The 11,662-nt window shown below is 40.7% G+C and overlaps 1 protein-coding gene across 1 annotated transcript; it reads left to right on the top strand.

Annotated features, from left to right (window-relative positions):
• The first annotated feature begins 210 nt into the window (after window positions 1-210).
• Window positions 211-2,185, top strand: TMEM229A (transmembrane protein 229A). The gene has a single exon (XM_043873505.1). The coding sequence runs from the start codon at window positions 354-356 to the stop codon at window positions 1,449-1,451; it is 1,098 nt and encodes a 365-aa protein (XP_043729440.1). The 5' UTR covers window positions 211-353; the 3' UTR covers window positions 1,452-2,185.
• Window positions 2,186-11,662: the final 9,477 nt, after the last annotated feature.

The raw sequence follows: 11,662 nt of genomic DNA, 5'->3' as shown, positions 1-11,662 counted from the left end.
GTCTGCATTTCTCCTCGCGGCCCCAGCGCCACCGCCCCTCGCCGGGCCTCGGCGCCCGATAGGCCGCGCAGAGTAAGCGCGGGCGCCGGCCGGCGGCACCTCGCCGGGGACTGCAGGCGAGGGCGCCGCGGGGCCGCGGAGGGGGTACTCCGCGAGCCGGGCGGCCCGCGCGTCCCCGGATCGCAGCAACTCCGGCCGCCTCCGGGTCGCGGCCGGGACCGAGCTCCCCGCGCCCCCCCGGAGGCCAGCCGCGGCCGGAGGGCGGAGCGGGACTCGGCCCCTCCGCCCAGCAGCTCCGCGCACCCGGCGGCGGTGGCGGCGTGGGATCGGGCGCCCGTGCAGCCTCCGAGTCGATGGCCGGCAGCGACGCGAACGACCAGGGTCCCGCGCGGAGGGGCGGCGCGGCGAGGCGTCCGGGGGCCCCCGGAGGGCGGGGAAGCGAGGCTGCCGCCAGCTGCCAGGAGCCGCTGTCCACTGCTGAAGCGCCGGCCGAGGGCGCCGCGCTGCCCGCTTGGATGCGCCTCTACTTCTACGGGATGCACGGGGTCACCCTGGACGTGCTCCTGTCCGCGGCGCGGCGCTTCGCTCGCCGCCCAGACCTCCGGATGCTGGGCTTCTCCTCGCCCTACCGCTGCCTCCTGCACTCGCTCACCCACTTGGCCCTGGAGAAAGTCTACTTGCAGCAGCGGCGCTGCCCCAGCGCCTTCGTCTTCAATTTCCTCCTCTACCCCTCGGCCCACGTGGGGCTGCAGACCCTGGCTGGCGCGCTGCTCCGCCGGGTCGGCGGGCCGGGGGGCGCAGCGGCGCCGGGAGCGCTGGACTTGGCCGTGCAGTACGTGCTGGCTCTGTATCACTGCCAAGTGTTCCTGAAGCGCTTCCTGCGCTTGCGGTACCAGCGGCGGCAACAGCTGCGGGGCGCGCCCCTCGCCCCTGCCGGCGCCCGGGCCCCAGCGACAGCCGGTGGTCGGCGGCGGCGACCTCGCGGTCCCAGGGGCGCCGGGAGAGCCCCCAACCAGGGGCTGCCGGGCCCGCTCCGCTTCCTTTTCTTCGGAATGCACGGCTTTTTGGATGAGATCTTCTTCACCTTCTTCTTTAACCTGCTGGGGCCCGGGGACGGGACGAGCAGCGGCCACACGTCGCTCTGGTCCTTCTTTATGTACGGCAGCTGTAGTTTTGCGGTGGAAAAGCTCTATTTCCACCTCCACTACAGTCGGGGCTGGGGCGCCTGGAAGCGAGTACCCTTCTACGTGATCTTCATCTACGCGTGGGAGTTGTCCTGGGGCCTGGGACTCCGCACTTGGGGAGCCTGTTCCTGGGACTATTCTCACTATCCGCTCAATTTCATGGGCCTTATCACGCTGATGTATTTACCTGGTTGGATATTCCTTAGTGTGTACCAGGACCTACTTTCCAACGTGTTGTGGCGGGTGCAATACGTACCTACTAACTAAGACCAAAAAAAAAGGGCACTGGATTGTCATGAATGAAGGCGATTTATTTTTACACAATAAAACGGAGGGTTTTTTTTTTTTTTTTTTTTAGCCTTTTAATTTTTATACCTTTTACTAAACTTTTCCAACCTGTTTTATTCGACATTTTAGTTTTTCTATTGGGAACGTATGCATAATACTCTAATACTTTGAAATATTGCTGGAAATGTAACTCAAAGTACTTAACTCATCAATATTTTAAAACCCTCACTAGTCCAAACAGCAAACCATCATACCTTAACATCAGAAAGCTGTAGTATTCACTTATTTGCACTTATTTGACGTAGGTGGGTGATAGTTACTAATTTTTTTTTATTTTTTAAGTAAGGTAGTTCTTCAACTCAGAGACCAGTGATTTTTACAAGATTCGGGGAAGTTTTCTGATTTAATGATTTGTTTACTTTCCTTTTAATCCAATGTCATTTTAATTTCCGGCCATGTTTACCAGTGACTGCTGAAATCCAGTGTCTTGTACTCCTGAAACTACAATTAATAGCTTTTAAAGTGCCTCTGTATAGCACACAAATGAAAAGAAGCTGACAAATTTGAAAAGACACCCTATGAATCGATTTTTAGATAAGAAATCTTTTCTAGCAACTCAGACAGGTAACACTGTGTTAAGAAACGACCTCCTTCCTGGAAATGATTGCTTTCCAATGTGGATTAACCTTAAACGCCAAATGTGTTAACTTTAATCAGATCTTGTGTTATCTTTGGCTGTAAATTTTAGTCCTTATGCAGTCATATAAAATGTCTACTTTACATGTGCAAGGGCCATGCAAAATTATACCACCCTTAACAGTGTTCTAACCATAAGGACTCTTTTCTATATGGGGTTTCAAGAGTAGAAGCAATCCCATGGAATAAAATGAACTAGAATATTCACCCTAATTGCACTAGCCCTGATTGTTTTTGGAGAATACAGATATGTGTTTTCAGCCTATTTCTGCCATGGCTCCCTTGTAAACATTTTTCCGTTTCCTTTGGGTCCCACACAGAGTTCCTGGACTAAAGTCCAATGTGATAATGTTCATTATAAATCAATGATAGCTCTTTGGTGACTCATTCTTAAAGTCTGGAAGCTCCAAAGTTAAATAAGATGATGTGAACCATTTGAGAAATCATATCTAATCAATTAACAATGTACTTTAAATTTGTTTGCTGGGTTTTTATTATATTTAGAACAGACAAGTAGAATTGAGTATAGCTCATCCAAGGATGACTAATACCTTCTCAGTTTTTGTTATAAAGATAATTAGGAAAGCTTGAAGTGTATACAAATGAATATGTATTCCTATTCAAATTATTAGCTTGCCTACACTGTAAAAGGGCTTCCCGTGTGGTACTAGTGGTAAATAACCCACTTGCCAGTGCAGGAGGCATAGGAGATGCAGGTTTGATCCTTGGGTTGGGAAGATCCCCCGGAGGAGAGCATGGCAACCCAGTATTCTTGCTTGGAAAATGCCATGAGCAGAGGAGCCTGGCAGGCTACAGTCCATAGGTCACAAATAGTTGGACATGATAAACGACTAACACTTTCACTTCACAGCAGAACTTTTGGGAGATCAGCTCAATTCTGCTTCTCCTCTTCTCTGTCACGCTGATTGTTTTAGCCAGTCAAAGCTTGAGTAGAAACTGCTGGAAGTAAGTTAAATGTTTGCAGAGAGTAAAAGTGTCACTTTGTGGAAAAGATTTCTGAAAACCTGGGGAGAGAAATAAAATGTAAATATAGACACTAAAGTTAGTCAGATGCTGGACAAAATATTTGTAATTCAAATCTGTCACATGTGCATGAGTCGAAGTTAAGTGTGGCTTGGCTCCACACCACATATTCCAGTGAAGGCATAACCAAATCCACAGCTTCTGGAATACTGGCTAGTTGTATATATTCACCCTGCTGTCATTCACATGCTGTTCCTTCTGCTTGCTTAAACTGCTAACCAGCATTCTCAGGTCAGTCATCAGGAAGGAACAAAGCTTGCTATTTTGTTTGTTTTGCTTTTAATATTAATCTTATTTAAAGGAAAGGTCAAGATTTTTCATTGGTTCAGTTCATTCAAGAAATAGTTATTATGAGCCTGCTATTTTTCAGACGCTTGCCTGGACTCTGTGACTACAGCCATGACCCAAAGTAGACAAAAATCTCTGTCCTGATGGAGCTCACATTAGAATGTGAGTGCATTGATTTATATGAGATTATGCAGATTTGCAAGGCTACTGTTTTCGTATTAGTAATAGGTTATGAGAGGCAGATGGTGTCAGGGTTCTCATCAGGGCTCTCCCTGGAATATCAATCCATCCCTCTCTAAAACAAAAGCCCATTAACAGTCCCTCCTGCTAGTTCTACAAAGAGCCCTGTTCATTTGTATTCAGGAAGTAATTAGCCTGTCTGTTAATTCAGCACCTTGCTTTAGGGCTTCTCATTCTGTGTTTACTCAACTTCTTAAAAGTAACATTTGCTGCAATCTTTGAACCTTTCAAGAAAAAGCAGGGAAAGGAAAGAACCATCAGACTGATCAACTTGGTTACGCATTAGTAGTTCAGATATAGAAATGATAAGGCAGTATAATATTAACTATTACAATAATAGCTAATATTTAGGTATAATATTTAGGTAGTGCTTACCACCTACCAAGAACTGCACTATTAACATATGTATATACTTTTAAATAAATATATGTATATATTTACTTATATCTTAAATGAATATATTACATACATCTCATATATATGTATTTAACGTTAAGTAATACATAATATTTTAGGCTCATATATGATATAAATTAAAGATACAGCAACTCGTATATGATATATATACCATAAGTATGTGTGTGTGTGTATGTGTGTGTGTGCTCAGTCCCTCAATTACGTCTGACTCTTGTGACCCCATGGACTGCAGCCCACCAGGCTCCTCCGTCCATGGGGTTTTTCAGGCAAGACTACTGGAGTGGGTTGCCATTTCCTATTCCAGGGGATCTTCCCAACCAAGGGATCAAACCAGGTCTCTTGCGTCTCCTACATTGCACAAACACATTCACATACATATTTACTTAAGCCTCTAACAACTCTTTCTCATGAGGACAGTGAAGCTAAGCCCAAAGAGGTAACTTGGGTAAGTAATCAAGCCATACAGCTATTTAGACAGAATCCAAGTACACTGGACTCTAGGCTCTGTTCTTAACAGAAAGTTTGGCATGCCTCAACCTACTGACCACAGTGATTTGGGATCTCCTGTGGATTTCACCTTACAATCTGTATTTTCTCTTCTCTGGCGCTATCATAGATGCAAGGGCAGCTATATAAAAGTTAAATACTAGTAGCAAAGATACTCTTTCATGTTGCCTTTTTAGTCTCTGGAAATAACAGGGTGCTAATGCCAGGATGCCTAACTGACAGTCAGCCTAGCTCTACGTCCCAGATGACAGATTTTCCAGTCAAGCAGTGCTCTACAGTAGAGTTCCTCATCTGAAGTCAGATGATCTTGAATATAAGAATAATATATCAAAATGCAAGATAACTTATATCACAAGCAAGAAAAAATATATATAATTAAGACTCTCTTCTTTAACATAGCATTCAGAATGAGCGTCGCTGTAAGAGCTATACAACCCCAGAATTAAAATTTTTTGCAGAGATATTTGTTCTGCATTCAGTTAATCACCTTAGAGTTGAAGAAAGTTGTTTTTGTTTTGTTTTTTTTTTTGGCCACATGGCATGTGGGATGCTATTTCCCCCACTAGGGATTGAATGCACTCCATCTGCCTTGGAAGCACATCATCTTAACCACTGGGGCTCCAGAAAAGTCCCAAGAAAGTTCTTCATAGAAAAACATGAAAAAAAAGTAATAATTGTGGTTCTCATTCCATGTTTAACTTAGGCAGTGCTGAAATTTCTTACATAAAGTGCTTTAAATTTTAAATCAATTCTATCTCAGCTTTCAATCTAAAGAGAAATTTTAAGTTTTTCATGGTATCAATTAATATAGATGTTCCTGTGTTATACCAGGACTCCAGCAGTGCTGATAACCCATTTCAGTATTTCACACATTTCACTGTACTTAACTTTGAATATTTCATTACAAATATTTGACATTTTATGTTAAACTCAGCTTAGAAAAATATGATGTGCTTTGTTGTTTAAGAATTATGAATTGGTTAATCCTACCCCTTTAAAAGATAATAATTTCTACTGTTTTGAAATAGTCTCTGCTGGCATGATGGACCTGGTTCTATTTAGAAAAGACAGTGAGGAAGAATTTTGGTAGATTACTTTGGTTCTCTCTCCATTTCCGAAGTACATAAAAAAAAAATCGCTATATTTGGAAAGGAAGTTATACTCATGATACAGACTTTGAGTGATAAATAAGTCATTGTATTGTCATACTTGACAGCATTTTAGTAAAATTGATGCTTGCTTGTATTAAAAGGCTTTAAAAAACACTTTACCTTTCAATTTTAAATATAATATACTATCTCCAATATATTTTCCAACAGTGCTTAATAGAACTAAGATCCTTTACTCAGAAAGGGTAAGATGAAACACCCTTCCCTTTTCTCCATCAAACACATGCCTCAGTTTATGCTGGAAGGAAAGATGGCAGTAACGATGGTTCTTTTCTGTTGCAGTTTTTTTTTTTTTCTTTCTATTCTTAGATGTGGTACCAGAAGAATATACAAAAATAGCACGTGTCTGTGTGGACCTCTGTTCTTTAAAATTGACCTCTTTCTAATTTTTAACATGGAGACGTGAAGCTATCATACAGGCAATGACTTCCAGTTGCTAAAAACCCAAGATGTAAATTAAACTGTGATGTGTATACATTTTCCTTTAGATATTTTTTCTTAATATAAGGAGACTGTAAATATGGAGATTTTTTTTCTTTAATCTTTGAATTTTTTTTGCATAAATGGTCAAACAAATGACCAGAGTGCTCCTAGGGAGAGAGACAGACACAGACAGGTTGATCCTTGACGTACAGAGAAGTTCGATGTTCATCTTAACCTCTTAAAAATTCTATTATCCAAAAGTCACATGGATCAACTTTCCCATTTCGAAGAAAATATATCTTTACCACAATTAAGAATTAAGGATCTAAAGAAACCATGAAGACTAATAACTTCCAACCTTCTATCCAAGGCTGGAATTCCTTACGTCTCTGACAGATGGTTTCTCAGCTCAGCTTGGACTATTGACAGTATTAACTGTGTTTTTCATGCAAAGACTAACTGAGTGGAAAGCTGTCAGAGCTGTGTTAATACCCACCCCGGTCTATTTGACTTCTCAGAGTTTCCAGGAACTAACAAATACTGGTCAGCCAGCTTGTGTTTGCAGTGAAACACTTTTTTAGGTGGTCTTCTCTCTCTATTTAAAAGAAAAAAAAAATCAATGTTTCCTTCTTTTACCATAATACTCACCATCTATTTATTGTATATTTTCAAATGATGCTTTATTCACTAAGTCTAGGCAACAGGACCTCGAGAGATTTGAGTATAATTAAAATTACTTCAGAAGAATAAGCAAACATTGGCTGCAAGCAAAGGAGTGAAAAATTAAATACTAGGAATCCTCCTTGTGTCATTGGAATTTCAACTGGTTCATCCCAGGAAAAGCCTTTGGTTGCTGCCCAGGTCTACCTATGGAATATAAGCTGGTAGCTTCAGGGAAGCTACATCAATAAAGGCATTGAGCAGATGCAGGTGTGACAGAAGCAATTAGCTAACCAGAAAGGATGACAGATACCATGGATCAATTCTCCCATTCAAAAAAAAAGTTATAGTTATGATATTAAGCAGAGAACTAGCCTCACTTTTGATGGGTTTCCTTCAAATATTTATACTACATGCAGGGTATTTTATTAACATATTATTTATACTCCATGCATGATAAAAATAAAAGTAATCTCAAAGGATCTCAGTTTTGAAACTTTAAATATTTGAAAATAATATTGAGAGAAACATTCAGAAAGTTTGTCATATCATTTTGATTACCCACTAACTTTTAGGAACACAAACTAAACTGAATATGCTCTTGTTCATTTCTGAAGAGGATCTATTTTTAATCTTAACTTTTTATTAGAAACAATGAGCAGACAGGAAGAAAAAAATAAATAAAAGAGTTCCCTGGAGTATATCAGAACCAGCATTCAGATTTCAAGTATTTAAAAACAAGAGTTTAACAAAATTTATCATTCTACTTACTTGTAATGATATTTTCAGCAAGCAAAACAGAAACAAAAGAACAATAAGGGCAGAAATAAAATATACATTGAAAGGGATAGTATTTAATAGTCTTAGAGAGTCCATGCATTATTTTTCTTTGGCTAGCTAAAATGATTCACATTAATAAATTTATTCTAGGTCTTTATACCATGTAAGACTTGAATTATGAAGAAAATTTTATGTTTATGGAGTACTGCACATGCTAAGTTTGGTTGGGTACTAAAATGTACACTTTATTGTTGCTATTGTTCAGTCACTAAGTCCTCTCTGACTCTTTGGGACCCCAAGGACTGCAGCACGCCAGGCTTCCCTGTCTTTCACCATCTCCTGGAGTTTGCTCCAGCTCATGTCCATTGAGTCAGTGATGCCCTCCAACAATCTCATTCTCTGTCACCCCTTTCTCCTCCTACCCTCAATCTTTCCCAGCATTAGAGTCTTTTCAATGAGTCAGTTCCTTGCATCAGGTGGCCAAAATAGTGGAGCTTCAGCTTTAGCATCAGTCCTTCCAGTGAATATTCAGGGTTGATTTCTTTTAGGACTGACTGGTTTGATCTCCTTGAAGTACAAGGGACTCTCAGGAGTCTTCTCCAGCACTATAGTTTGAAAGCATAATTCTTTGGTGCTCAGCCTTCTTTCGGCTTCCTAGTAGCTCAGCTGGTTAAGAATCCACCTGTAATGCAGGAGATCCCGGTTTGATTTCTGGGTTGGGAAGATCCCCTGGAGAAGGAATAGGCTACTCACTCCAGTATTCATGGGCTCTAATGGCTCAGAGGGTAATGCAGTGCAGGAGACCTGGGTTTGATCCCTCGGGTTGGGAAGGTCCCCTGGAAGAAGGCATGGCAACCCACTCCAGTACTCTTGCCTGGAGAATCCCCATGGACAGAGGAGCCTGGTGGGCTGCAGTCCTTGGGATCACAGAGAGTCGTACACAACTGAGCAACTAAGTACACAGCCTTCTTTATGATCCAACTCTCACATTCATAAATGACTACTGGAAAAACCATATCTTTGACTATATGGACTTTGTTGGCAAAGTGATGTATCTGCTTTTTAATACACTCTCTAGGTTTGTCATACCTTTTCTTCTAAAGAGCAAGCATCTTTTAATTTCATGACTGCAGTCACCATCCACAGTGATTTCGGAGACCAAGAAAATAAAATTTGTCACTGTTTCCACTTTTTCTCCATCTACTTGCTATGAAGTGATGGGAAAGGATGCCATGATTTTAGCTTTTGAATATTGTTTTAAGCTATCCTTTTCAGTCTCCTCTTTCACACATTATTGTTATTGATACTTATTTGATGAAATTTCTGAGTTTGTCTTTTCTGAAATTATATTATTGGATATACTATAAAAATTTTAATAAAGCGTCATTGATGTGTGTACCCAATGCACAGGTAAACAGTCTAAAGCTTATTTAAATGCAAAGTTGTGGACCTTTAGAGCTTGAGAAAATAACTAAACTCCAGTTAATTCAACTCCCAGCCAAAAGAATTAGTTCTTCTAGATTATCTTTTACAGGAATCTGTCCATCCTCTTCTTGATCACTTCTGATGATAGAGCTCTTTGTACTTATTCAGATCTCCCAGGCCAACTCATTTCTTTGTTCTATACCTCCATAGCTGGAAAATTCTTATCAGAAGGACTCCCATCTGTAACTTTCATTTTTCCAACTATTTCATCCATAGACTAAACAAAGGTTTCCAAGTGTGTCTTAATCATCTTACTCCAGGCTAGATAGTCAAGATCCTTTAGCAATATATAATAAAATATACAGTAGTAAAACTATTACCTACTTTGATCTAAACACTTTATTTCTGCAAATGTAGAACAAAAGTAAGCATTATTAGCTTTTTTAGCAGCTCAGTCACATCATCATTTCTGTTAAATTTTCATTTATATACATCCTCTAGGTTTCTCTCCTATAGACTGCCATTAACCCAGTGGCCCTCTTCATGCTCCCGTGCATTCTGATATAAGTAATTGGCCTGGATCTGTGCTTGTGCCATATTCATTACCAGGTTTGAAAATGAATTAGAGAGAAATGAAGATAAGTAGAGTGAAGAACAGAAAAGTTGCCATTGAATGCACTCTTCATTTCTTTTGTCCCTCCTCTTCCAATTTCAACTTTTGGGAGCAGGCATATGTCATTCTCTGTGTTTTCTCAACACTTAGCAATGAACTTACCACAGAGCAGGTGCTCAAAATTTTTTTTTGGTGAATATATGTGAATTCTCATGCCAGACATTATTCAATAGTGGAAACAGGAATTAGGAATGCCGCCAGGTGGCAACATGTGACTTCAACAGGACATTTATTTATGGAACATAAATTAGACCCACCAAGTACCTAGAGAAAATGTAGAAATTGCTTAGTCTTCTCATAGTCTTCCTTCTTTCCTGAGCAACTTCTTTAGTCAGACACAGAATTCAAGTAGTTCTCTTAAAGAATTTAGCCACATTATAATTTTTTTTAAAAGTTGTAAGCTATTTAGAGAACTTAACTATCCTTTAAAACATTATTTCTGAAATATGAATTTTTCTAAAAATTGACATACACATAAACTTGTTGGTAGTGCTTCTTTTATCACATGACACTCCAAAAAAGAAGGAGCTACCCAGTTTGCACCTTATTGATGCCTTGATTTTCTTCACTGTTTTTGCTGATGACCTTCTGGATTGGGGCAACTTTTGAACAGAAATGAAAATAAACTTCAAACTTACATGTTTTCTCAGTCACTTCAGTTATGTCTGACTCTTTGCGACCCTATGGACCATAGACAGCCAGGCTTCTCTGTCCATGGGATTCTCCAGGCAAGAATACTGGATTGGACTGCCATTTCCTTCTCCAGGGAAAATTCAAACTTAGTTAAAGTTATAAGATTGCTTCTAGTGGCAGGTGGTAAAGATTTATGTTTTATTATCTATGAATCTGGTTCACTTCTTGCTATATTTCCAACCTCAAATATTAATATTATTGGCAGATTGTAGTCAGGGCTTTCCTGAAAAACAAAATTACTAGGATGTAGATAGATAGACAGATAGACTTATTATAAGAATTTGGCTCACACAATTATAGAAGCTGGTAAGTCCTAATATCTACAGGGTGAGTCTGCAAGCTGGAGATCCAGAGAGCCACTGATGTAGTTACAATCCAAAGACCAATGGGTTCAAGAACCAGGAAGAGCTGATGTCTCAGTCCAATTTGAAGACAGGTAAAAACCAATATCTCAGCTTGAGTGGGAGGAATTTCCTATTATTCAGAGAAGGTCAGTCTTTTTGTTCTGTTTGGGTCTTCAACTGATTGGATGAGGCTCACCCACATTAGGAAGGACAATGCACATTATCTATTGACTTAAAGATTAAACTCATCCAAAAAACCCTCAGCAAAGCACTCAGAATAATGATAGACCACATATCTGGGCATCCAATGGTCCAATCAAATTGATAGATAAAATTAACCATCACACAGATCAACGCATTTGAACCAAAGGAGTTAAAATAAGCATAAGGAAAACTGAGACAAGTCCATTCATTCATCTAGTCAACAGCTATTTAAATGTGTGCTGTGTTAAAAAGTAAGAAGACATAGGCAATTATTTTTTCATAGAGTGGAGAATGTGAATTTTAAAACAAAAGTGTACTACAGAAAGATGCTGCAGGTGGAAATAATGGTGCCGCCACCTAGGCGAGAAAGCATGTTGGGAAGATTCCAGTTGGAGGGCCCAGCATGCTCAAAGACCTGGCAACAGTGAGTATCAGAGCACTGTGTAACCCAAAGCCTGTTGTATCTGGTTGAGCAGAGTGGTGGGGGGAAGAGTGAGACCTGAGTCAGAGGGGTAGGTAAGAGGCAGGTCTTGAAGATTTATGGAAACACTAGAGTTTGGAGGACAATTTCTTAAGGATGTTGACAAGTTAATTAAGGGTTTTAAGCAGGCAAAGGTCTTGTGGTTT

The sequence above is a fragment of the Cervus elaphus genome, chromosome 18, assembly GCF_910594005.1.
Source record: "Cervus elaphus chromosome 18, mCerEla1.1, whole genome shotgun sequence".
Classification (NCBI taxonomy): Eukaryota; Metazoa; Chordata; class Mammalia; order Artiodactyla; family Cervidae; genus Cervus; species Cervus elaphus.
The sequence above is the reverse complement of the archived record's forward strand: the minus strand, read 5'-3'. Positions and strand labels throughout refer to the sequence as shown.

Coding starts and splice junctions, on each gene's coding strand:
- TMEM229A (XM_043873505.1), top strand. CDS start 354: ATGGCCGGCAGCGACGCGAACGACCAGGGTCCCGCGCGGAGGGGCGGC.